The sequence below is a fragment of the Phyllosticta capitalensis genome (assembly GCF_038381095.1).
Source record: "Phyllosticta capitalensis strain CBS 128856 chromosome Unknown BKA78scaffold_2, whole genome shotgun sequence".
Taxonomy (NCBI): domain Eukaryota; kingdom Fungi; phylum Ascomycota; class Dothideomycetes; order Botryosphaeriales; family Phyllostictaceae; genus Phyllosticta; species Phyllosticta capitalensis.
Window position 1 is genome coordinate 977329 of NW_027117440.1, and position 22993 is coordinate 1000321.

Sequence of the window (22993 nt, forward strand, 5' to 3'; positions counted from 1 at the left end):
CCCTCCCGCTGGCTGTCGTAAAGCGCGGAGAAGCTTACTGGTCGTCACACGCTTGGATTGCTGCGCTCCCCGTGTCCAATCAGTCCGCCATCTCGTTTGCCGCCCTTTCGTGTCGACATTGCCGCTTCTGGCACTTCGCCTTTGCCCTCGACTTCATGCCGACAGGAACATGGCCTTGGCCGCCTTGCCGTGGTTATTTTGAGCCCCCGATATCATGCTCCCCGCAATCCCCATCACCTCACCTCGTCGTTCCTGCTCTTCAATTTCGTCCATCCGTTAGTGCCTCGTGTCTTGCCCTGCCTCTCATCCGTGCTCCCGTATCCTGGTCCCGCACTCGAGAGCGTGGTCCCGCTCGATGCCCTTTTGACGCTGCTGCCGTTGTCTTCCTTGTTGGTCCGCGCCGCCACTTCTTCTTCCACCTCCCATTCCTTTTCGTCCAACACCTCCCATTCTGCCCCCTGCATTTCGCCAAGCAAATACGACTTGACCTTGTCAATGGCCCTCGCTGGTGTCTGGAACTTCCAGCCTTTCATGAAGCTCGTGCCTTCGGCGCTGCCCAGGAACCCTTTGGACGTGCCGTGTGAAAAGTAGCCCATCGTAACCTCGCCCCCTTGAGATGATTTGGCCTTGGGATCCGTCCTGGCTTTGGCATTCTCCGACTCCAGTGTTGCGAGGGTGCTGTTTGCTTCGTCAATCAACAATCTCCACACATTCTTGCCCAACGGACAAATATCCTCCCACTCGTTAAAACCACTGCTGATTCCCTGGGACCGACACAGCCATGCAATATTCCAGGCCAGTAGAGTTACTCCTTCAACGAATAGAGAAAAGGCGACCGGATCCTCGCTCGCAAGTTGTGGTAGCTTCCGATCAATGTACAGGGGCCGCGGGTGGGGCAACGGTCTTTGGTGGTCCAGAGTACGAGAAGCGTCAGGACTATTAGCCGACGACTGAGATGCGCTCCCAGGAAACGGCACGTCCTTGTACGTGTACGACGAAGAGGGTGGGAATACGGTAGGAAGCGGATAGTCTTTGTGTGGCAAGGTAATCTCCGCCGGCAGACGAATAGCCAGATAGTTGGCGACTCGCACCACAAGGCCAGCCAAGAGGGTCAAAGAGGTCGTGACTTGCGCGGGCGACGCATCTGCACCAGAATCAAAAAGTGTACCTTTCATACCAAATATAGACGACGTACTGTTCAAGTCTCGCAAATCATATACGCACACTCCCCCCATGTAGTACTCGGTCTTGATTTGCCCGTCGCGGGTCCGACGTCTACGCTGCTTCAAGCCAGCCACCTCTGCAGCATGTTTGCAGTGCCAGACCTTGCTTCGAATGTCGTCTCGGTGGCCGACATCGTCCGCTTCTTTTACCGCCCGAATGGCGCTCTTCACGTTGGCCAGGTCCTTTCCTCGTCTTTCATCAATGTTGTACGTCGCCGATTCCAGGTCCGAGCGGCGCTGGCTTATGGCAGCCTTACGAGCGGAAATCTCCCTCTTGCCATCCTCGAGATGCTTTCGCAGTAGGTCGGCCTGCTCGGTGATCTGGCGAACACGCTCCTGGGACTCGGCAGCCTTAGTGTATTCCCGCTCGACCGCGACTCTCTTGGAGCTCTCGTGGGTATCGACCAGTATTTCACCGAGCGATATGGCTTGGCCGGCTTGGTCATCGGTACCGCTGACCACTGCTTCCACATGTTTCCCCAGCGTCTCTTTTTCCAAGAGGACCGTGGCCAGGTCGATACGCAGGTTGTAGAGAGCGGCGCGGGCGCAAGTCGGGCAGTGTACGCGGACTTTGGGGTTCAGGTCTTTGGCACAAATATCGCACTCCATGGCGACCGACGAGAAGGACAAAGTTGCTGCTATGCAAGCAAACAAAGTCAGGATTCCGAACTGGTCGCGATGGTTGGGTAGTTCGGAACAAGCAGCTGGTGGCGCATGTTGAGATTTAGAAAAGGCCGGCTGCGGTGCTACTCGTCCATGCAAGGCCAGGAAGTGTGCGAGCTGCGACCACAGAAGAGTGATTTCCAGGTGATGCCAGAAACACGAGGCAGGCGGTGGTTAGGTGAGGATGATGAATGGAGTTTGTTGCGACCGGAAGTGGCTTGTGACGCACCGCAGCGGCCACAAGGCCACAACCCTGCCGCCGATCTCCCACATCAGTTGGCTTCTGGCCAAAGCTGCACCACCAACTCAACCCCAATTCCATCAACTTCATCATGGCTTCTGCGGGCACTCCGAGAAAGCGATCCTTCGAGGCATTGTCTCTCGAAGACTTTGAAGAGCCTCGCAGCGATACAGCTCAATCATCTTCACCTTCGACCGAGACCCAAAGAGACGTCCGGTCAACTACGCCGCCCCCGGCAGACGAGCGAGTCCAAGCACCCTCACCAGAGGAAGAGGACATCGACCCGTCCGAGCCGCTGCCAGCTATGGACTGGCCCCACCTTCAAGAACGCTATCATCGCTCTATGGGAGAGCGGAATGAAGCTGAACGCGAACTCTACAAAGAGTTTGCGGACCTGATTAACGTATTATTGATCTATTAGCCTACCGCGAGCGCTCACTAACCTCAGGTCCTAGTACTTCAACATTTGGGCGCAGACTTCGACTATTCATGAGACTGACCGGTCGTTCGCTCGGTACAATCCCATTTGCTATCCTAATTTCACACTCACTATTGACACATTGCAGGCTCAAGACTCGCTCTGCTCACACGCAGCGCTACGAGGATTCCACGGAGGAGACAAGACAGCATTGTAAGTGGTTTGATCCTGCACCGACACTCGATACTAATAACCGGGACAGATCAGATGATTGTGCAGGCGTTTCAAAGTGCGCTCGAACTCCTCAACGGCCGTTGAAGTACTCAGTCCAGGGGCGCCTAACCATGCTTCTATCCAGCAGCCGCCAAGGACGCCCTTGTTGAAGACACTCAACAGCTACCCACACGACTTTTTAATCACTTGGAGCGATTAGCGACTTTTGCATCAGTACCAAGACACGCCTACCATCCAGCGCGCTGCGTCATCTTATGATCATTCGCATGAGAGGATTACAAGGCTTCCAAGTCCAGAGTTGCACCATGCCGGAGGACAGCATATTTGCTCGAGGCATGCTGCAAATCGTTTCGAATTTTCAAACTTGCTGTTGCATGCTACAATTTCAAAGCCTTGGTTGAGTTGATCGTTTTTCAAGCCGACGGCTCGCCAATGTCCTCGTTCCTGATGGTGGGTTGGTGAGTAATAGCTTTTCGAATGATAAAAAGAGTCATATACCAGTCTCCCGGCTTCTCCTTGATAAACTTTGTCATCAGAGCCTCGCATTCGGGGCTCTTGACGTTGATGACCTCGACGCCCCTGGCCTTGAGATAGTCCTCGCCGCCGACAAAGGTGTTGTTCTCTCCGAGGACGACGCGCTTGACCTTGTAAAGAATGCAGGCGCCGGTGCACATGTCACAGGGCGACAGAGTTGTATACATGGTAGCACCCTCGTAGGCCGAGGCAGGCAGTCTGCCGGCGTTCTCGAGAGCAGAAATCTCGGCCTATGATTTGGCCAATTGGTCAGTCACGTGTGTGCAGAATTGGAATGGAGCGAAGACCGGAAGTATAGCATACATGGAGCGTGGCACTGCTATTTTGGATTCTCATGTTGTGGCCCCTCCCGAGAATTTTGCCATCCTTGGAAACGAGACAGGCGCCGACTGGTGGTATATGTAAGAAGGATATAATGAAGCAAAAGTGGTCAGCGGCCTACTGGGAACACCTCCCTCGTCATAGCCTTTTTGGGCCTCTTCGAGAGCAGCCAAGAATCCGGGGTCGGAGGTGGACATTTTGGAATGTTGGTAGAAAGGGCGTGGAAAGGGAGGGAGGCGAATAACTGGGAGGGGAAAATTTCAACATGGTGAAGATTGATAAGGCGGCGGCCGACGGGCGACATGGCCTGTGCGGATCCGGATTGCGGTGTTGAGGCGGGAGGAAGAGAGTGGCGGCGGGCGTGGCGCAATGCTTGCTAAGGCAGGTCTCCAGCCACAGCCGGCCGGCAAGCTGCAAACTGAAGTGGAACAGAGTCGAAGGCCAAAGAAGCCCAAGCGAACCCAAGCACTTCAGTGCTTCTCTCGCCGTCTGCCTTCCTACCACCCCCGGCCCAAATTTATCAAGTCCAAGGCTCCCTCTGCCGCCTGACCACTTTTTCCCGCTTCTATCCTCTCAACTCACCCTCTGCCCGTTCGCGCGCACTCGACCACAGTACGTTTTCTTCCTGCTGCATCCGTCTCGGCACTACCACACGCGCTATCTTTGCGGAGTACACGCGCAACACCAACTCTCCCTCCCGCCGTTGACAATCCCAACAAACGCTCGCTGTGCTCACCTCTGCCTTTTCCCTCAGGCTTCGCTCCTCGCTGTGCCAGTCGCATCCTTTCCGACTCTCTTCTACACTCTCCGCTCAGCCTTGTCTGACACCCAACCCGCTGTTTGGCCGAATCCTCTTCAACTCCTTCGCTCGCCTTACCCGCTTGCCTCTTGATCTTCAATCGCCAATATGGTCAAAGAAACAAAGTTTTACGACATTCTCGGCGTCTCGCCCGATGCCTCCGAGGCTCAGCTCAAGTCTGCCTACAAGAAGGGCGCCCTGAAATATCACCCTGGTATGTTTTCTCCCGTCTCCACGGCGCCGCAACTTCACGCGCTGACACCACCCAGACAAGAACGCGCACAACCCCGAGGCTGCCGACAAGTTCAAGGAGCTTTCGCACGCATATGAGGTCCTTCAAGATCAACAACAGCGTCAACTTTACGACCAGTATGGTGAGGAGGGTCTCGAGCGTGGCGGAGGTGGTGGCGGCATGGCTGCCGAGGACCTCTTTGCTCAATTCTTCGGTTCCGGCGGTGGCTTTGGCGGCATGTTCGGCGGTGGCATGCCCGACATGGGCCCCAAGAAGGCGAGGACCATTTCCCACATCCACAAGGTTTCGCTCGAGGACATCTACCGCGGCAAGGTTTCCAAGCTTGCCTTGCAAAAGTCCGTCATTTGCCCCAAGTGCACCGGCAAGGGTGGTAAGGACGGCGCCGTCAAGAAGTGCGGTGGCTGCGATGGCCGCGGTATGAAGATGATGATGCGCCAAATGGGTCCCATGATCCAGCGCTTCCAGACGGTTTGCCCCGACTGCAATGGTGAGGGTGAAACCATCCGCGAAAAGGACCGCTGCAAGCAGTGCAACGGAAAGAAGACTATCATCGAGCGCAAGGTCCTCCACGTACACGTCGACAAGGGCGTCAGGAGCGGCACTAAGATCGAATACCGCGGCGAAGGTGACCAGCTGCCCGACTGCGAGCCTGGCGATGTTGTCTTTGAGATTGAGCAAAAGCCCCACCCCCGGTTCCAGAGGAAGGATGATGACCTCTTCTACCATGCGCAAATCGACCTCGTCACCGCACTGGCTGGCGGTACCCTGCACATTGAGCACCTCGACGACAGGTGGTTGACCGTTGAGATAATACCCGGCGAGGTCATCTCTCCTGGTAAGTGGAATCGCGCATCGTCGTTTATAGCCTGGCCAAAACTAACTTTTTCTAGGTGACGTCAAGGTTATCCGCGGACAAGGTATGCCTTCCCACAGGCACCACGACTACGGCAACTTGTACATTCAGTTCGACGTCAAGTTCCCGACCAAGGTTGGCGGCGAAGGTGCCCTCTCCCCCGAAGACAAGGAGGCACTCGAGCGCATTCTCGGCCCCCGGACTGTTCCCCAGGCGCTGCCGCCTGCAGACGCCATGACCGAAGACTTCCAGCTGGACAACATCGATCCCACCAGGGAATCTGGAAGGGCACACGGTGCCGCCATGGACGACGACGACGACGAGCACCCAGGTGCCGAGCGTGTCCAGTGCGCATCGCAGTAAAGCAGGAATCATGAGAGAATCACCGGACGATCATGGACTACTGAATGACGCTTACGAGGTTTGCTTTGCATAAGACGGGGACTGCATGCGAGGGGTACGGGCGCAAAATCTGTTCGATGGAGAGACAGACTTCCGCGCAAAGATGGGCGTCAATCAGCCCCTGGGCTGGGTGGATTCAGTGGACGTGGGAAAAAGTCAGGATACAACTCCGGCCTCTCTACGCCATCCCATCCACGCTAGCTCCTCCATTTCTTCCTCTTTCCTTTTCTGTCCTGGCTGGCTTGCGTTTCCTTTTTCTAGACATGGAGTGCACGAATGACCTTCTTCCTTTCCATTCCCGTCCAATCAAACCCACCTGCATTTCCATGTAGTTTGGCTGGGCTCCTGGCAGACTCAACCCGGTAGATGGTGGCTCTCTCACGGAAGCGGCTTGCTTTCAAAAGCCTTTTCGTGTGGGCGTTTTGGTAATTCTAGTGTATCATTGAATGTGGCTGCCTGCTATCGCCAAGTGACGTGATAAGACCCTAGTAATGTGTTTTGGAGGGAAAGTCATGCAGCTGCAGAGCGCGCATGAAAACAATCTGGTCCGTCGAGTCAAAATCAACGCAGCAGATGAGAAGCATTGTAAGTACATGGAGTCGAAGAAATGACGTTTGTGAATGCAGTTGTATTTTTCAGCGGGCCCTGGACCCTTGAAAGCGTTCGGATGCGTCATCAGCGGGCCGAGGACTACGGACCCCGGGCAAGACTCATCCCAACCACTTATCGTGAGATGTTTGAAAGACATGACTGTTCAGGATGCCAGCTCCATATGTAGAGGAGCTGATTGACTTATATGCCACGCACATCAACACCAGCAGCCATGGATCCAATTCACCGTCATGGCAATCCACAGCAAACCCTCTTGCCATTACTCAAAGCGCTGCTCCCCTACAGTCTGCCTCTCTACCGGCGCATCCAATACGGCCAGCCCACCGAACACACACATGTCTTCGCATCAGTAGCTCCCCAGACCTCAGACGAAGCAGACCAAGGGAAAGAGCATGTAAAAGACGCACCAGCAACCTGCCTAGCCGCCGCATACATCGACCGTTCAGTACGCCCCGAAGCCGAAGCCCTGATCTTCCTCAGCTGGGACACTCCCTCCCACAACACAAACACGCCATCATGCCAATGCCACTCCCTGCTCTTCTCTCTCCTCCGCCACGTAGACTCGCTGCCGTATCCGCCGCTGTCGGATGAGGCCAGAGCCGATGCGCTGGCCGCCGTCAACAGTACCGACGCGGCAACGGCCAGTCGACACCACACGCACGCCTCGGCGCCCGCCGCCGCGTATGTAACCAACCTCGACGACGCCGACTTGCTCAAGATTGGCGCCCTGCACGAACGCAGTGTTGCTGCGCTCAAGGCACGTGGATGTGTCAGGTTGGACTTGCCAGGCGCCGAGTTTCCGTATGTCAAGTATTTGATTCCCCGCGGACAGGCGGGCGAACGAGATGCGTTGGATGAGGGTTTGAAAAGTCGTGGACTGCGATGGGGTGAGCTCAGTGACGAGGATCTCGCGCTCGTGCGTAGCAGGACTGCCATCCCGCGCACCACTCGCACGCTGCGCAGTCTGCCAGCGGCAGCGCTGTTCCCAGCGTCTCCTGATGGTGCTGCTCCCGTGGCGTGGGCGTTCCTGGGCAAAGACGGGAGCCTCTGTTCGCTGCACGTCGAGCCCGAACATCGCGGGTGCGGACTGGCCAAGGCGGTAGCGAAGAAGCTGTTTCGCGAGGGCTGGGGGTTGTTTGGGGATGAGTTGGATGGACTGGGTCATGCAGATGTGGCGGCGGGTAATTTATCAAGCAAGGCTGTATGCTTGAGCCTTGGGGGAGTGGAGGGCTGGGGCGTTTATTGGATTAGGGTGGCTTTGTCAAAGGTAGTAGGGTCGACAGGCAAGACAGAGTAGGATCAACAGTATGGAAGATCTGGCTTTTATTTTCTAGAATAAATCTCATGGTGGCTAATTAGGTAGTTGCTGAGGTTGTACAGTAGCACATGTAGCACAAGCTTGTATCGTCAGTATTTCCATTATGCGTTTTTGGAATCACGGCCTGTTGAGTAAGTGGCGCTGGTCATTGGAAGGAATGAGGCTCCCCATTCGGGACAAGGTGGGTACAAGGCGGTATCTGTTGACTTGATTAGCATCGATCCAGAAAACGAATTTCCAGTATTGATGTAATGATGAACGCTCATTAAAAATTAGAGTGTTTGTTGCAATTTTTGATCGTCATGTGTGATCAGGGTTAAAAAATTTTAATCATTGGGTAGTGTTGGAGGAATTAGAGGAACAAACTTACCATAGATCAAGTAGAAGAATCGATCCTAGATCTTTCAATCAGGAGAGACTTCACAGAGCATTTGTTTGCCAGCCAAGCGGTTGGGTCATCTTCTTATTTCAACATGCTGAATGCATGACCGCAGCTACGCGGAGCATTCGACGCAAGTTTGGATATCAAGTTTCTTACCCGCACGAGCTTAGTCGAAAAGACCGAAGCCCATGTCCTCATCCTCCTCCTCGGACTCCTCCTTCTTGGCCTCCTCCTTGGGGGCCTCGCCACCGGCGGCAGGGGCGGCGGCAGCAGGAGCAGCGGAGGCGTACTTGTCGGGGTTGGCAATACGGTCCTTGAGCTCCTCAATGGCCTCCCAGGAGTAGTCGGTCTCGATGGCGATGGCGAGGACCTTCTTGTAGGAGTTGACAACGGAGTGCATGACCGAGGGCAACGTGGGGAAGTTGAGGGCCAAAGAGATGGACGCGATGGTGGTGATCGCGCCGCTGAAGGTGGCGAGCAGCTGGGACTCCTCAATGTCGAGGACGGAGGAGTCGAAGGTCTGGCCCTGGTCGTAGATCTGGGTGACGACCATACCGTAGGTGAAGGGCGAGATGTTGAGCATGTTCAGCAGGGTAGCCTCGGAAGCACCGACCTATCATGCTGGTTAGACGCTGATTGTCGTCGCGAGACGTGGAGAATGACTTGCCTTGCTGCTAGCCTCAACGAGCTTGAGGTCGCTGGTGATTTCAATGGTACCACGGGCAATCTTGGTGGGGACACCGAGAGCCTGGAAGAAAGAGGTCTTTCCGGGTTCCATACCAGTGTTGCCAGCGGGGACCCAGACGTCAGCGGGAGCGACGGCACCAGCCCTGGCGGGGGCAGCGACACGGTTGGCCAGAATCTTGTCACGGATGTCCTTCAGGTCGCCGTTGGTGAAGATCTGCGTAGGAAATGAGCACGATTGCCATGCGTCGAGTCTTCGCGGATTGACGTACGAAACCAATGTTGCCCTTGACATGGGGAAGGAGACGCTCGTACTCGGGGTTCTCGGTGATGAAGCCCTTGAGAGCACGGCGAACCATGGTGTTCTTACCCATCAGGACGACACCCTCGCCGCGGAGGGACTGACGGATCTCGTGCATCTGCTGGGACGAGACACTGTCGATGCATCAGTATGCGAATGGCCAGAGGATCCATGAAGAGAACGCACTTGTCGACGCCAACGATGAAGATAGACTTGTACTCCTCGAGGAGAGTCTTGAGCTTATCGAAGTAAGCGGCCTTGGTCTGAGACTTGCCCCCCATAGCTTCGGTGAGGTATAGGATATTTCAGGCGAAGTCGAAAGTCTGAAACGGCGAGAGGTTGTCCAAATGGAGCTGCGATGGTGTTGAGTACAAGTCGCGCGCGCAATTTGGGAGGCTCAGCTAGGAAGTGCGTTAAGCGAGCCTTGGCGCGTAACCCGACACCGCCTTTGCTTCCGCCTTCCGCTCTACCACCCTGCTTGTTACGTTCGAATATTTTCAAGACCAGCAACAAATCCAAAAAGTCATGCAGCACCCATACCAGTGCTTACATGTGCTCCGGCACGTTGGCTCTCAGCCTGTCAACTTCTTGCTTGCCGCCAGCGCGTACAAACTGCTGAACATTGACTTGGATTCAGGCAACATTCTTGCATCGTGGTCTGCTGAAGCTCTTGGCGGATTGACGGTGAGTTTTTTGCCAAACGCCCTACTTATGTGATCGTGGGCTAAGACACTTTCTCTAGGCGGAGAACCAGCAGTCAGAAGCATCCGAGGAGCCTCCTGGCAAGAAGAGGAAAATTTCTGGAGATGCGTCCCGACCCAGCATCATCAAATTGGCGACAAGTCATGATGGTACTCATGCTGTTGCAATTACTGGGGAGGACAAGAGTGTACGAGTCTTTTCAATTGCGGCGAGCGGCGAATTGAAGCACGTGAGCGAAAGGTGATGCCAAATGCCTTTGTTCTGGCCATTTTCGAACTTCCATTAAATCTCTGATGCAGGTCCATGCCAAAGCGCCCGTGTGCAGTCATCATCACAGAGGACGATCAGACAATCATTACCGCCGACAAGTTTGGAGACGTCTACGCGTTACCTCTACTCCAATCCCAGGAAGAGGAAGATGCATTCTTCGCGGAAGCTGATGCCGCGGCGAAAAAGGCCTACGCTCCTGCGGCAACAAATTTGACTGTGCACACTGGCCGCAATCGCAAGGCTCTTGAAGCACAACTTAAGCAGCAGCAAACGCAAGCCATCGAGGTCAAGGTGAAAGAGCCTCTCAAGTTCAAGCATGAGCTCCTCGTTGGCCATGTCTCAATGTTGACCGACGTAGCGGGCATAACGCTGGATCAGCAAGATCTGAACGCGGAATTCGAAGCATCTGCCTCAACATGGCAGAAGTCGCGAAGCTATCTACTAACGGCAGATCGGGATGAACACATTCGAGTTTCGCGCGGTCAGCCGCAGACACACGTCATTGAGGGTTTCTGCCTCGGCCACAAGGAGTTCGTAAGCAAGATCTGTTTTGCCTCGCCCCAGTTGTTAGTGTCTGGCGGTGGAGATGACGAATTGTTCGTCTGGAACTGGATCAAAGGCCGCTTGTTGAACAAGATCTCAATCCAAGACATGCTCCAAACCGTGCCCGGTCATGACAAGTCCTCGGGCGGTGGAGGGCGAGAACGCAACGTTGCTGTCTCTGGAATGTGGGCATATCCCAAGGATGGTAAACACAAGGTGCGAGCGAATGAGCCAAGGTGCCGTCATTTGAATACTGACGAGAAAACCTCTAGAGCACCATACTGGTCGCCCTCGAAGGAGTCGCAGCTCTATTCGCCGTCGATGCTGGGAGCTTGCTCGACGCTGGCAAGACGCAGAGCATGGCAGTGCCTCTTTCGGGAAATGTAATTGATGTCGCGGTTGGAGAGGGGCAAGTCTTTGTCGCAGTAGACAATGTGCACGTTGCAGGGTCAACAAGTACCGTGCGATCGGATAAGGTAGGGTCAAGCGTGCTTGGCGATGGGAGAGTTTTGGAGCTGACGTCTGGATGAACTTTAGGCTGCACGGCTGCAGGCATTGAAGGTGGAGGAGGGATGGCGAGTATTGACCGAAGACATGGCGAAGTTGCGTGGGGCGAACGATGTCGGAACAGTTGAGGTGGATGAGATTGACAGGCTCGGCGAGACGCTGTACGGAGTGTCCAAGTTGCGTAAGCGTGGTGGGGAGGAGCAGTCATGATAGAGGGCAGCGGATGATGTAGAGGAGAAGTCGACCAGAAAGCGGAGTGTCTAGATGGGCGTCGCTTACATAGCCGTCTGTACAGGCGCATGGGTGCCGGGGACTCCCTCCAGATCCGAGCGGCGACCGGCGCCGATTCTTGCGCCAGCCATCGGATGAAGCTTCGAGCGTCGACTTAGAAATCAAGGCGAACATCACACCAACAATTGTGATAAATACCTTATACCCTCTCTCCCTTTGATCCACCCAGAAACTCCATCCCCACCGCCAAACTGTTCGCCGCACTCTTACGCAGAGCGACCGCCTCGCCCCTCCGCTCTTCGCTATCCCTCCCGATCGCTGTCGCCGCAACCTTTCAGTCCAAGCAGGCCGGTGCCGTTACCTCTCCCGTTGGAAACGTCCTCAAGGGTTCCCGCAACATGCATTCCAAGCTCGTCAGTAAGTTGTGGTCTTTGACCCGCCCCCTCACCTCTGACGACATTCAGGTGCTAACTTGTCCCACCAGTCATTGGGTTCGTCTTCCAACTCCGGCTTCGGCCATTCACAGCTTGCTGTGGCACAGTCACTGACGATGGTTTTGGAACAGCTCTGGCCCTGCTGGCCACACTGCCGCAATCTACGCTGCCCGCGCCGAATTGAAGCGTAAGACCGACCCCCAGACGCTCTTGTCTCTTTTTGGCTCCGGAAATAGACTGACAAGCGAGTAGCGGTGCTCTACGAAGGTTTCCTTGCGCTCGGAATCGCCGCCGGTGGCCAATTGACCACTACCGATGAAGTCGAAAACTACCCGGGATTCAAGAAGATTCAGGGCTCCACCTTGATGGTGAGCAAATTTGCCAACTACAAACCTTCGGCGATTTTCTAACTGGTGTAGGACCAAATGCGCGCACAATCCGAAGAATGCGGTACCGAGATCATTTCGCAAACAGTCGGAAAAGTCGACCTCAGTGCTCGCCCCTTCAAATACTGGTTGCACCCCATGGGTGATGACGAGACCCTCGAGGAGGAGACCCACACGGCTGACACCATCATCATTGCCACCGGTGCCAAGGCGAGAAGACTTGCGCTTGTCGGCGAGGAAAAGTACTGGGGCAATGGAGTCAGTGCCTGCGCTGTGTGCGACGGCTCTGCCCCCATCTTCCGTAACAAGCCCCTTGTCGTCATCGGTGGAGGTGACTCGGCTGTGGAGGAGGCCATTTACCTCACGAAGAAGGCTTCCAAGGTCTACGTGCTCGTTCGTCGCGACGTTCTCCGTGCCTCCAAGTCCAACGCAACCCGCTTGGCGACTCACCCCAAGGTCGAGATTTTGTACAACACCCAAGCGAAGGAGATCAAGGGTGAAGAGAAGGCAGGCGGTCTGATGACCAACCTCGTTATCCACAACAGCAAGACCGGCAAGGAGGAGACTCTGGACGCCAACGGCCTCTTCTACGCTGTCGGCCACGACCCCGCTACCGCACTTTTCAAGGGACAGCTCAAGATGGACGAGGACGGTTACCTGATCACCGAGCCCGGCCGCGGACTTACCAGCGTTGAGGGTGTTTTCGCCGCTGGAGATGTTCAGGACAAGCGCTACAGGCAGGCCATCACCAGCGCAGGCGCTGGCTGCGTCGCCGCCCTTGAGGCCGAGAAGTTCCTTGCGGAACTGGAGACCGACAACCCCATCGAGAACGAGAACCAGGCCGAAAAGGCGCAGACGAACGGTGTCGTTCCCGAATACCGATCCAACCCGCAGCTCTAAGGCCGCGAGCACGACTTGAACGAGTTTCCGTTTTCATCCCTTCGTGTACACAGCGATTGGCGGCATGCTTAATCGGCATGACCCTCTAGAATCCTCTCTTGGGCAAGCGGAAGAAGTCTGATTTTTTTACAACCTTTTGCTAGAGACCAATAGATAGGGAGAAGTTTCCATCAGCAGCCAATTGGCAGGCCAAGCGTCCATTCAACCTTTTCGTTGTTACAGATTCCTGTACAACAGAGCATAGGCGACATTTGGAGATCGAAGCTCGTTGTTTCCTCACTTCACTTTTCATTGCAAATAGAAGCCAGCGTAGTCAGATACCAAGTGGATTTTCCATGAGCATCATTCGAGCACCTTGATGGCTTTGATCTCGCGCCGATAAGATAACATGCAGCTTGACTAAGCTTTGTACCTGTACAGATGATTCTGGTACCGGACAACTACTGTGTCCATGTTGGAGGATTTGTTGACAATGGCGCCAGTTGAATCAATCATGCTCATACATTTTATACGTACTGGGCGTAATGAGAAAATAAAGCAACGCTGGTCAAAGTCGGCCGTCTATTTGCAGCAGCGGTGTACTTCTTCAAAGAAGAATTTCAAGTCATCTGGGTTGACGAAGGGGGTGATTCCTGCCGCAAGTCAACATCGACATCCAGGTTTTCGTTCAAGTGTCAGTTGCTCACCATGGCCTAGGTTGGCAATCCAGCCGTGTTTGCCTCCACCAAATCCTCTAACCATGTTTTCCACAGTGGCAGAAATGGCTTCCCTGCTGCCGTAGAGGACGCCCGGGTCGGCGTTCCCTTGGACTATTTTGCCCTTGGCTTGTGCGATCTTGTACGCATCGGCCGGGTCATGTAGCCAGTCGAGCCCGATGACGTTGTAGTTTGTGTTGCACAAATCTTCCAGAGCATACCATGCTCCTTTGGCGAATACAGTCATAGGGACAGGCTTCTCGCCCAGCTCAATGAGACGCTTCGGCAGGTTATCTGCTATGTACTCAAGATAAGGAAGAGAAAACTGCTTGAAAGTGGCCGGGGAGAGCTCGCCCGCCCAAGAGTCAAAGATTTGCACCATCTGAAGGAAAGTGTAAGCATTGAACGGGCCAATCGCTTTTATTGGCAATACTCACCTGAGCGCCAGCAATGACTTGATGGGCCAAGTATTCGACACAAAGCTCGGAGATTCTTTGCAAGAGAGCTTTGCTTTCCTCGGAGTACTTGTAGATCCACGTCTTGACCTCCTTGAACATCTTGCTGCCACCACCCTCGACCATGTAGCTGAGGAGCGTCCACGGTGCGCCGCAGAAGCCGAGTAAGGGGACTCTGCCCTTCAGCTTCTGCCTCGTGAGCGTTATGGCCTTGTATACGTAATCCAACTCGACCGTCACGTCGACTTTGCGGCCCATGATTTCCTTGTACTGCTGGTCCTCTGGGGAGCGTAGCGGGTTGGGGAAATGGGGCCCCTTTTTGTCGACCATGACCACTTCCATGCCCATGGCTTGCGGGATCACCAGTATGTCAGAGAAGATGATGGCAGCATCGATCAGGCCGGCAAATCGCTCGATAGGCTGGAGCGTCAATGTAGACGCAATCTCGGGTAACCGACAGCATTCGAAGAAGTCATTCTTGCCTTTCGCCTCGTGGTACTCGGGAAGATAGCGGCCAGCTGGTTGGATCGCAAAATCAGAATCAAGACCAAAAAAAACTCGGGCAGTGTAGACTTGCCCTGTCGCATCACCCACATGGGCGCACGCTCGACCTTTTCGCCTGCATTGAAAAGTAAGCTTTCTGGCAAGCAAAGCATCGGTAGAGACAAGGTGAATACCGCGAGCTGTCCGCAGCAGCAGATCATTCTTGAGGGGCTCGAATTGAGGCATGGTGGGGTTGTTGGAGTTGTTGCAAGGTGCGGCAGAGTCGCGTTTGCAGCGGGGAGCTCGTACTTCCGACGCGAACCGTCTAGCTCCACATCATCCACGTCGGGCAATAACTAAACACCAAAAGCAAACTCTCGACCAGAACTTCGAATTCAGCTCCTCATCGTCCCGACCATGGGCCTGAGGCCGGCACTTCTTGCCAATGCATCTCGATCCAAATTGACTCTTCTCAAAGTCCGCCCAAATTCTCCGTTCCGTTTGCTGCATCCCCTCTGTCTTGCGTCTGGGTCGATTGAGCCGCTGCCGTGGCGCAGTCTGCATATACGCGGGAAGAGAACTACGACGCTGAAAGCAAAACAACTTCCGCAGGGGCCGATTGCAAGTGATGCCGCGCCGCTCGACAATCTTGACGATGACGCGGGCCCGGCTTATCCGACTGTTTTGCAGCAAGTGCGGAACAACATGCGAAAGTTTCCACACTGCGTGATATTGACGCGTGTTGGTAACTTCTACGAGGTAGACCCGAAAACCAGTTTGCGAACCCAGGACTGACCAGGCCAGCTCTACTTTGAACATGCTGAGCGATACGGCCCGTTGCTTAGCTTAAAATTGGCTCGCAAAAAGACCAGCGCGGGCTTGGTGTTCATGGCCGGGTTCCCCTATTTCCAGCTGGACAGATTCCTAAAGATCTTGGTGCAAGACCTTCAACAACATGTAGCAATAAGCGAAGAAATACGAAATGATCCCTCCGCTAAAATCAAAAATGGAGGCCTCCTGTTCGACCGCCAGGTTTCCCGGATCATCACTCCAGGGACTTTGATAGATGAAAAATTCCTGGACCCATTGGAGAACAACTACTGCCTCAGTATCCACGCCAATTCGCCAACGTCGATCCCTGAAAGTGCAATGGGGTCTGAGAGTGTTGGACTAGCTTGGGTGGACATATCCAGCGGGGAATTCTTCACTCAAAGCACGACCCTGAGTAATCTTTCCTCAGCCATAGCCCTGATTGGTCCTCGCGAAGTCGTTCTTGACAAGTCACAACAAGACTCTAAGGATTCGCGTCTGTTGCAGATTCTTGCGGAAGGTCGGCATAAAATCACCTTTCATGAACAAGGAACAAGATTTCGTTTGCCCGAGGAGTGGGCAGGTTCATTGAAGGAAATTATTCCCGACTTTCAGAGCGACAAATTCTCGCACTGCGAGCTCAGCGCAGCAGGCTTCCTTTTGGAGTATGTCCGCACGCAGCTCCAGCGTTCTGATGTAGCACTGGAAGCACCCATCCGCCGCCAATCAAGCGAGTATATGAGCATTGACAGAAATACGATGAGGGCTCTTGAGTTGAAGGAGAGCATGAGAGAAGGGAGGCTCGAGGGAACGTTACTTCATGCCGTCCGGCGAACATCGACCAAAGGCGGCGCTCGTTTGTTAACTCAGAGACTTAGTAAGTTCCATTTGCAACCATGTCGCGGCCTATTTTGTTGACAAGCCTCGAGCTTCGCCGTCATTGTCTCTCGGGACCATCAATGAACGCCTCGACTTGGTGGAACGATTCTTGAACAACGACGTGCTTCGCCAGCGAATAGTGAGCATGCTGTCATCAACTGCCGACTCTACTCGTCTGGTCCAGAAGTTCGCCATGGGGAAAGGAGACGCCGACGACCTCCTTGCACTATCCAAGACAATCCAGCTCACCGAGGATATCTCTCATGTTCTCGAGAATGAGGGACTTGATGATGACGCAAGTGCTTCGAAATCAGTATTCTCCGAACTGTTGAATCGTCTATCCCTCCAAGGACCCAAGAAATTGGCAAGAAAGATCATTGCGGCTATTGACGAGGAAGGCCTCTCCGAACAGCACCGGATTGAGGACGATGAAGCAGCGAGCATGGCTGGACTTGCTGCCGAAGTTCTGAGTGATGAGGGGCTGGAAAAGCCAAAGGGCAGGGGGAAGCCGGCAAGCTCAAAGCAGAGCGAGAAGTCAAATACCGCCGAAACAGGCACGAAGACTATTTGGATCATGCGACGAAGGTAAGGGTCGTACGTTCGTCCTCAGTGGCCTATTCTAATTTCCGCAGTGCAAGCCCAACGCTGGAAATCCTTCACCGGGACATGGACGAGCTCATTGAAGCGAAAGCCAACCTTGAAAAGCGATTGCAGGAGGAAAACGGTAAGTCTAGTTTGCAGTCTTGCAAGATTATTCATTTAACTTGAGTAGACATGTCAAGCTTGACGCTACAATGGTCACCCCGCCTCGGGAACCACGTCCACATCAAAGGAAAAGGAAGTCTTTCGAATGTCCGCACAATAAGCTCCAGCAAGTCAACAAAATCGTATTCTTTACCAGAGTGGACTCATTTGGGTTCCAAACTTGAAGAGGCGGCATCAAGAATCCGTTCCGAAGAGCAACGTCTGTGTGGACATCTTAGAGCAGAAGTAGTGCTGAATCTTGCGAAGATGCGACGCAACGCAGGCGTGCTTGATGAATTGGACGTAGCCTGCTCTTTTGCCTCATTGACCGAGGAAAAGGGCTTTGTACGTCCTTTGTTGAACCATGGGTAAGACCGTGTCGTGAAAATTTCGTCATTTGCTACCCAGCTGACATTGTGGGGTTTTGCAATAGTACTTCTCACAGGATTGTGGGTGGAAAGCATCCAGTTGTTGAAGCAGGTCTCCTGGCGCAAGGCAGAAATTTCACTTCGAACACATGTAGCGTCGGAGAAGATGAGCGCATTTTGCTCATCACGGGGTTAGTCAACTCCAAAATCTGTCTTGGATTGTGCTAATAATGAATCAGGCCTAACATGGCAGGGAAAAGCACATTCTTGCGACAAAACGCCTTGATCTCTGTGCTCGCTCAAACCGGCTGCTTTGTTCCGGCAGAGTTTGCAGAAATTGGTCTAGTGGACAAGATGTTTAGCAGAGTAAGCGATGCGAGTTCAGCAGGCCACAGTTATGTTGACACAGCTTCAGGTTGGATCCGCCGACAACCTCTATCGAGACCAGTCAACATTCATGGTGGAGATGTTGGAGACGGCCGAAATCCTGAAACAGGCAACTCCTCGCTCATTTGTAAGAATCGTCGTAGAAGCGAGCTGATCAGGACTGACATTGACTTGTAGGTCATCATGGATGAAGTTGGTCGAGGCACAACACCAGAGGATGGACTTGCGGTTGGATATGCTTGTCTACACCACCTCTACTACATAAATAAGTGTCGCGCACTTTTCGCAACCCATTTCCATAAGCTCTCAGACATGACTGAGGGCTTTGAGAAATTGGGACGTTACTGCACCGACATCGAGGAGTCAGCGGACGGTTCTTTTGCTTATGTTCATCGCGTCAGAAAGGGGGTCAACAGAAAGTCGCATGCCCTCAAGGTTGCGCAAGTGGCAGGTATGCTACCAGGAGACGAACAGAAATGTCACCAGACTTGCTGACATTGATGATAGGATTGCCAAAGGAAGCCATTGAGGTGGCCAATGACGTTTTAAAACGTCTGGAAGGGTCAGAATGATTATGAAGGGAACACTGTACTGGAGCCGCACATGTTCCAACTTTGTACTGCATTAGGTCTCTGTCCATTGCCTACTGGACCACTTGGCGAGTTATTCTTGGGCCAAGATGCGTCGATGCCGAACCAGACGATCAAAAGATGATGGCCTCGGGACTTTGAAGCAATTGGCTTCTGGATGTGGACACGGTATTAGTGATCCAACCATTAAGTAGCGGCAGGAGTGCTCCTCAGTCTAACTCCACTGAGACCCCTCAGTGGTAGGATCCCACTTTCTCCCGGCCTCACCCACGAATTGAAATACATTTTCGAGCTTCATAAGCGGTCACCGCATTACTCACATGCCTGTCCAAAATCTGGCAGGGTTTTCTGATGGGAGGAATCTAGTGGCATTGGATGTTTAAACTCGCATCTTCCACCGCGCAGATTAATGCTCTTGATCTGTACCATATTAATTCATAATCCAACTCGCTCCTCCTACTGACGCTCAGATTCACAGCAGCTTTTGCACCATCATAAGAGTAACGACCAAGACTGCGTCAGAGACACTTAGGTTGACAGGAGATTGAAAATTGGAATTGAAACCCATCGCTATCTTGATGTACACCCAGGAAACTGGTTTTGGTCGCGAATGTGAGAAAATTGAGACCGCAACCATAAGGGATTTTGCCTAAGCACCGCCGAGACACCACGTGAAGCCGTTGACATTCCGAAGCTGGGGAAATTTTTCCCATCCGCATCATCCTAGAGACGCAATCACTGGGAGGTGTTGGCGCGAGGGCCCGCGGGGGCGCTGAAGTCAAGCTTCAAAGTCCTTCCGTGAATGGACTTGCCGGTAAGAATTTCCATCGCCTTGGATGCGCTGACCTCATCGATGAAGTCAGCGTGTGCAAATCCCCTCGGCATACCCGTCCTGCGGTCGACAGCCACTCTGACGTCCAGCACGTTCCTGATGTCACGGAACAGGTCGTTCAGGTCCTTGTCGGTCATTTCGTAGGAGAGGTTGCCGATGAAAAGAGTCTTGGAGGGCGCATTGGGGGCGCGGTTGCTGTCGCGCTCGCGCTTGGGCCTGTTGTCCTGGAGGAAGACGGCGATACGACGACCATCCATGACACTCTGGTGCTTTTCCTTAGCGGCATTGACGGCAGCATCGTGGTCTTCAAAAGTCACGAATCCAAAGCTATAAAAAGGTCAGCATCTATTTGATTGATTGTGACGGAACACGCCATACCCTTTGCTCAGACCGCGGGGGTTGCGGATGAGTCTGACTTCAGCGACCTTGCCGAACTTGGAGAACTCTTGAAGGATATCATCTTCCTTGGTCTGGAAGAACAGATTTCCGACGTAAACTGACTTGCTTTCCTCGGGCGATGGAGTGGATTCGGCGGCGTCAACGGCATCAGCAGCCTCGGCAGGCGCTGCGGTCTCCGGAGCTTCAGACTGGTCTTCGGGGCGCGCCTCGTCACTGGCAAATCTGCGCTGGATGGGAAGCAAGAACTTTTGGCGCTGGGGGATTGAGATGGTCGAGAGGCGAGTGAAGGACCGGGCATTGGTTGGGACGGCAAGTCGCGAGGACGCGAAGACGCGCACAGCAGCTCTGCGGAGGGCGAACCTATGTGCAAGTCAGCGGGAAGCCAATCAGGTAGCGATCAATTGAAAGCCTACATGGTATTGAGCTGGCTGGTGATGGCGGGTGGGAATGTTGAAAGTAGAGAGAGAGAGAGCAAGAGGATTTGCGAGCACCGCGAAACTTCTCACAAATGCCAAGTCGAGAAAGTGTACCGTCGCCTGAGCGGCCGGCCGCTATCCCTTTTGGGGACTAGTGGCAGTAATCCAGTGGCGGGTCCCGGGGAAGAAGCGTTGAAGCCGCCGTGCCGAGGCTTGACGTTCCCCGCGCATCCGTAGGTCAGGTCAGCAACAAACTCCAAACTTCATTCAACTTCTGTACCTGCTTCTGCAACACCTCACGCCTCCATCTTCTCCACGCCCTCCTCCCCAGCCTCCGCCACCATGTCGTTTCTAGGCGGACCCGAGTGCTCGACCGGGAGCAATCCGCTCAGCCAGTTCACGAAGCACATGCAGGATGATAAGTCGCTCCAGCGAGATCGGTTAGTCGGCAGAGTGCCTGGTCCTCTGCAAGAAGGCATGAGGAGTCAGGCCATGGGGAACGGTCAAGACCATGTTCGGCGCTTCCCTCTCCATTTCTTTTTGGTCTCATGGCTAACGCATATGCGCAGATGATGGACGACTTCATGAGAGAACACCCTCAACTTCCCCAGACCGGCAGCCCTGCTCCATTCGCCATGGAACAAATGCGCCGCGAGCTCGATCAAGTGTCTCACCACCGCAATGGCTCATCCGGGTGGGCAGCCGAATTTGACGTGGGTAGAGAAGCAGCGCACGCTGACCCGACCTTCCACAACGCTCCACCTCCCGGATTTAGCACCGCCGAATTCACATCATTTCAGCAAGGGCCTGCGAGAACAGCCAGCCCTGCCACCAGCGGCCCCTCCCATATGACAGGCTACCAGCGACCTTTTGGATACGGCATGGGAATGGGCATGCGCATGGGCGGAATGGGGGTTGGAATGGGACCCAGCATGATGAACGGACAATACGGTGCGCATGAGCATGCTGAGCAGGACATCAAGGGCAAAGCGCGCATGGTGGAACTCGACGACCACGACTGGGAAGCCCAATTCGCCGAGTTGGAGTCATCGGGCCAGCAAGGCGCTGAGGCGTTGGATAAGGAGGCGAATGCGGCCATTGAAGCCGAGCTTGAGGACATTGACAGGTCAGTGCTCACCGAAACCAACGAGTTTGGGGATTTTGAAAGCATCTGGCGGGGCATCCAAGCTGAAACAGCAAGTGCTAGAGCACTCGCGGCGGAGGACCAAGAATTTGCCCAAAACATGCACGTTGGCGATCTGGATCAATGGGAGGGTGTCGATATGCTGAACACCCACTCATCGCTGCGCGATCCATACGTGGGCGATTATCTGTTTGAGCAGAATAACCCGTTCAAGACAGCCACCGACCCCTTTGCCGAAGGCCTGGCGATTCTTCAAAATGGTGGGAATCTATCACTCGCAGCCCTTGCTTTTGAGGCGGCTGTTCAAAAAGATTCACAGCACGTTGAGGCATGGACAAAGCTAGGTGCGGCACAGGCCCAGAATGAAAAAGAGTCACCGGCCATAAGAGCGCTGGAGCAGGCCCTCAAACTGGACCCGAGCAATCTGGAGGCTTTGATGGGACTGGCCGTCTCGTATACAAACGAAGGCTACGACAGTACTGCGTACAGAACCTTGGAAAGATGGCTGGCTACAAAGTACCCGCAACTCGTGGACCAACCCTTGTCGGCGCCTGCCGACGTGGGATTCACTGACCGCATTCTCCTCCATGAAAAGGTGACGAATCTGTTCATCGCCGCTGCCCAACTGTCTCCATCTGGAGAGCAAATGGACCCAGACGTGCAAGTCGGCCTTGGCGTTTTGTTTTACGGGGCGGAAGAGTACGACAAGGCTGTCGACTGCTTTGGAGCTGCGCTAGCGAGTACAGAGTCGGGAACTAGCAACCAGCAGGACCAGGTCCATCTGTTATGGAACCGGCTTGGAGCAACTCTGGCGAACTCGGGACGCAGCGAGGAGGCCATCGATGCATACGAGCGGGCGCTGGCGCTGCGACCCAATTTCGTGCGTGCGCGCTACAACCTTGGGGTCTCTTGCATCAACATTGGATGCTTTGAGCAAGCAGCGCAGCACTTGTTGGGGGCACTCGCCATGCACAAGTTTGTGGAGCAAGAGGGTAGAGAAAAGGCACGAGAGGTGGTGGGTGACGGCATCAGCGAAGGGGAGCTTGACAGGATCATCAGCCAGAACCAGTCGACCAACCTGTACGACACGCTGAGGAGGGTGTTTAGCCAGATGAACCGGAGGGATCTCGCGGACGGGGTGGGGGCGGGCATGGACATTGATAGGTTCCGGAGCGAGTTTGACTTTTGAAGAAGAAAGAATGACGGTCAACAAAAGGAAGCAAAAGTGGAGCAAGGACAGGGGCGCGACGGCAAAGACGCAGGGCAGGCAGTGATTTTCGAGGGCCAACGGCGCCGAGTCCGATGATGGAGGGCCGTCTTCTTCATCACGCCCGCACCACGCACGCACGGTGCTCACCTCAGTCCCCTTGCAGGCGTGGGCGTCCCCCTGTGCTTGTGGGGTTTCTTGGTGTTTCTTGGTTTGTCCGACGACCATCAAGAGAAGGCTGACTTGGAGTGACGACGATGAGCGCGACTCGGCTGCATGTGCCCTGTCGAACACGTGCCGATCCGGTGGCCATATGGATCCTGATGTTCTTCAAAAGTCGACGGGAGGCAGGAGAATGCTCAACGCCGGGCAC

The 22993-nt window shown here is 54.3% G+C and overlaps 12 protein-coding genes across 12 annotated transcripts; 7 read left to right on the forward strand and 5 right to left on the reverse strand.

Annotated features, from left to right (window-relative positions):
• Positions 1 to 233: 233 nt before the first annotated feature.
• Positions 234 to 1832, reverse strand: BKA78DRAFT_246771 (UV radiation resistance protein and autophagy-related subunit 14-domain-containing protein; the record flags this gene model as incomplete). The annotated part of the gene is made up of 2 exons (XM_066884243.1): positions 234 to 1144; positions 1196 to 1832. The coding sequence occupies 2 exons, from the start codon at positions 1830 to 1832 to the stop codon at positions 234 to 236; spliced, it is 1548 nt and encodes a 515-aa protein (XP_066747570.1).
• A 386-nt stretch (positions 1833 to 2218) lies between these two features.
• On the forward strand, positions 2219 to 2863 carry BKA78DRAFT_349707 (uncharacterized protein; the record flags this gene model as incomplete). The annotated part of the gene is made up of 4 exons (XM_066890847.1): positions 2219 to 2530; positions 2583 to 2641; positions 2694 to 2758; positions 2808 to 2863. The coding sequence occupies 4 exons, from the start codon at positions 2219 to 2221 to the stop codon at positions 2861 to 2863; spliced, it is 492 nt and encodes a 163-aa protein (XP_066747571.1).
• Positions 2864 to 3192: 329 nt separating this feature from the next.
• BKA78DRAFT_329817 (cytosine deaminase) lies at positions 3193 to 3831 on the reverse strand (the record flags this gene model as incomplete). Its single annotated transcript, XM_066889704.1, has 4 exons — positions 3193 to 3223; positions 3278 to 3543; positions 3617 to 3702; positions 3756 to 3831. 4 exons carry the CDS (start codon positions 3829 to 3831, stop codon positions 3193 to 3195), a joined length of 459 nt encoding a protein of 152 aa, XP_066747572.1.
• Positions 3832 to 4204: 373 nt separating this feature from the next.
• Positions 4205 to 6147, forward strand: BKA78DRAFT_73575 (uncharacterized protein). The gene is made up of 3 exons (XM_066893667.1): positions 4205 to 4647; positions 4703 to 5521; positions 5577 to 6147. The coding sequence occupies exons 1-3, from the start codon at positions 4542 to 4544 to the stop codon at positions 5900 to 5902; spliced, it is 1251 nt and encodes a 416-aa protein (XP_066747573.1). The 5' UTR covers positions 4205 to 4541; the 3' UTR covers positions 5903 to 6147.
• Positions 6148 to 6764: 617 nt separating this feature from the next.
• On the forward strand, positions 6765 to 7850 carry BKA78DRAFT_246953 (uncharacterized protein; the record flags this gene model as incomplete). Its single annotated transcript, XM_066884264.1, has 1 exon — positions 6765 to 7850. One exon carries the CDS (start codon positions 6765 to 6767, stop codon positions 7848 to 7850), a length of 1086 nt encoding a protein of 361 aa, XP_066747574.1.
• Positions 7851 to 8359: 509 nt separating this feature from the next.
• BKA78DRAFT_305295 (60S ribosomal protein uL10) lies at positions 8360 to 9648 on the reverse strand. Its single transcript, XM_066887690.1, has 4 exons — positions 9425 to 9648; positions 9210 to 9372; positions 8921 to 9154; positions 8360 to 8866 (listed from the first exon to the last, which is right to left on the reverse strand). The coding sequence occupies exons 1-4, from the start codon at positions 9517 to 9519 to the stop codon at positions 8420 to 8422; spliced, it is 939 nt and encodes a 312-aa protein (XP_066747575.1). The 5' UTR covers positions 9520 to 9648; the 3' UTR covers positions 8360 to 8419.
• A 25-nt stretch (positions 9649 to 9673) lies between these two features.
• BKA78DRAFT_305308 (uncharacterized protein) lies at positions 9674 to 11677 on the forward strand. The gene is made up of 5 exons (XM_066887691.1): positions 9674 to 9922; positions 9981 to 10180; positions 10240 to 10969; positions 11026 to 11229; positions 11291 to 11677. The coding sequence occupies exons 1-5, from the start codon at positions 9764 to 9766 to the stop codon at positions 11468 to 11470; spliced, it is 1473 nt and encodes a 490-aa protein (XP_066747576.1). The 5' UTR covers positions 9674 to 9763; the 3' UTR covers positions 11471 to 11677.
• Positions 11587 to 13437, forward strand: BKA78DRAFT_73610 (uncharacterized protein). The gene is made up of 5 exons (XM_066893668.1): positions 11587 to 11908; positions 11976 to 11982; positions 12057 to 12112; positions 12178 to 12293; positions 12345 to 13437. The coding sequence occupies exons 1-5, from the start codon at positions 11890 to 11892 to the stop codon at positions 13209 to 13211; spliced, it is 1065 nt and encodes a 354-aa protein (XP_066747577.1). The 5' UTR covers positions 11587 to 11889; the 3' UTR covers positions 13212 to 13437.
• Positions 13438 to 13772: 335 nt separating this feature from the next.
• Positions 13773 to 15090, reverse strand: BKA78DRAFT_329824 (uroporphyrinogen decarboxylase; the record flags this gene model as incomplete). The annotated part of the gene is made up of 5 exons (XM_066889705.1): positions 13773 to 13843; positions 13898 to 14288; positions 14344 to 14879; positions 14939 to 14980; positions 15039 to 15090. 5 exons carry the CDS (start codon positions 15088 to 15090, stop codon positions 13773 to 13775), a joined length of 1092 nt encoding a protein of 363 aa, XP_066747578.1.
• Positions 15091 to 15183: 93 nt separating this feature from the next.
• BKA78DRAFT_277907 (MutS2 protein) lies at positions 15184 to 18914 on the forward strand. The gene is made up of 10 exons (XM_066885584.1): positions 15184 to 15603; positions 15649 to 16531; positions 16584 to 17118; positions 17166 to 17257; positions 17306 to 17645; positions 17711 to 17836; positions 17885 to 18011; positions 18061 to 18159; positions 18210 to 18483; positions 18540 to 18914. Exons 1-10 carry the CDS (start codon positions 15262 to 15264, stop codon positions 18602 to 18604), a joined length of 2883 nt encoding a protein of 960 aa, XP_066747579.1. The 5' UTR covers positions 15184 to 15261; the 3' UTR covers positions 18605 to 18914.
• Positions 18915 to 18975: 61 nt separating this feature from the next.
• On the reverse strand, positions 18976 to 20332 carry BKA78DRAFT_305315 (uncharacterized protein). Its single transcript, XM_066887692.1, has 3 exons — positions 20267 to 20332; positions 19833 to 20213; positions 18976 to 19781 (listed from the first exon to the last, which is right to left on the reverse strand). Coding segments are annotated over exons 1-3 (807 nt in total). The 5' UTR covers positions 20269 to 20332; the 3' UTR covers positions 18976 to 19357.
• A 279-nt stretch (positions 20333 to 20611) lies between these two features.
• On the forward strand, positions 20612 to 22602 carry BKA78DRAFT_329826 (peroxisomal targeting signal receptor; the record flags this gene model as incomplete). The annotated part of the gene is made up of 2 exons (XM_066889706.1): positions 20612 to 20782; positions 20839 to 22602. 2 exons carry the CDS (start codon positions 20612 to 20614, stop codon positions 22600 to 22602), a joined length of 1935 nt encoding a protein of 644 aa, XP_066747581.1.
• Positions 22603 to 22993: the final 391 nt, after the last annotated feature.

What these genes read in the sequence shown, in the direction of transcription:
- BKA78DRAFT_73575 (XM_066893667.1), top strand. Translation starts at nt 4,542, where the DNA reads ATGGTCAAAGAAACAAAGTTTTACGACATTCTCGGCGTCTCGCCCGAT. An exon ending in CGCCCTGAAATATCACCCTG is followed by an intron (nt 4,648 to 4,702) that starts GTATGTTTTCTC and finishes GACACCACCCAG; the next exon opens with ACAAGAACGCGCACAACCCC. An exon ending in CGGCGAGGTCATCTCTCCTG is followed by an intron (nt 5,522 to 5,576) that starts GTAAGTGGAATC and finishes AACTTTTTCTAG; the next exon opens with GTGACGTCAAGGTTATCCGC.
- BKA78DRAFT_305295 (XM_066887690.1), bottom strand. Translation starts at nt 9,519, where the DNA reads ATGGGGGGCAAGTCTCAGACCAAGGCCGCTTACTTCGATAAGCTCAAG. An exon ending in TTCATCGTTGGCGTCGACAA is followed by an intron (nt 9,373 to 9,424) that starts GTGCGTTCTCTT and finishes ATGCATCGACAG; the next exon opens with TGTCTCGTCCCAGCAGATGC. An exon ending in TCGTTGAGGCTAGCAGCAAG is followed by an intron (nt 8,867 to 8,920) that starts GCAAGTCATTCT and finishes CCAGCATGATAG; the next exon opens with GTCGGTGCTTCCGAGGCTAC.
- BKA78DRAFT_305308 (XM_066887691.1), top strand. Translation starts at nt 9,764, where the DNA reads ATGCAGCACCCATACCAGTGCTTACATGTGCTCCGGCACGTTGGCTCT. An exon ending in AAGCTCTTGGCGGATTGACG is followed by an intron (nt 9,923 to 9,980) that starts GTGAGTTTTTTG and finishes CACTTTCTCTAG; the next exon opens with GCGGAGAACCAGCAGTCAGA. An exon ending in CCAAGGATGGTAAACACAAG is followed by an intron (nt 10,970 to 11,025) that starts GTGCGAGCGAAT and finishes GAAAACCTCTAG; the next exon opens with AGCACCATACTGGTCGCCCT.
- BKA78DRAFT_73610 (XM_066893668.1), top strand. An exon ending in TGCCCGCGCCGAATTGAAGC is followed by an intron (nt 12,113 to 12,177) that starts GTAAGACCGACC and finishes ACAAGCGAGTAG; the next exon opens with CGGTGCTCTACGAAGGTTTC. An exon ending in TTCAGGGCTCCACCTTGATG is followed by an intron (nt 12,294 to 12,344) that starts GTGAGCAAATTT and finishes TAACTGGTGTAG; the next exon opens with GACCAAATGCGCGCACAATC.
- BKA78DRAFT_277907 (XM_066885584.1), top strand. Translation starts at nt 15,262, where the DNA reads ATGGGCCTGAGGCCGGCACTTCTTGCCAATGCATCTCGATCCAAATTG. An exon ending in TTTGTTAACTCAGAGACTTA is followed by an intron (nt 16,532 to 16,583) that starts GTAAGTTCCATT and finishes ACAAGCCTCGAG; the next exon opens with CTTCGCCGTCATTGTCTCTC. An exon ending in TGGACAAGATGTTTAGCAGA is followed by an intron (nt 18,012 to 18,060) that starts GTAAGCGATGCG and finishes ACACAGCTTCAG; the next exon opens with GTTGGATCCGCCGACAACCT.
- BKA78DRAFT_305315 (XM_066887692.1), bottom strand. An exon ending in CCCCGCGGTCTGAGCAAAGG is followed by an intron (nt 19,782 to 19,832) that starts GTATGGCGTGTT and finishes ACCTTTTTATAG; the next exon opens with CTTTGGATTCGTGACTTTTG.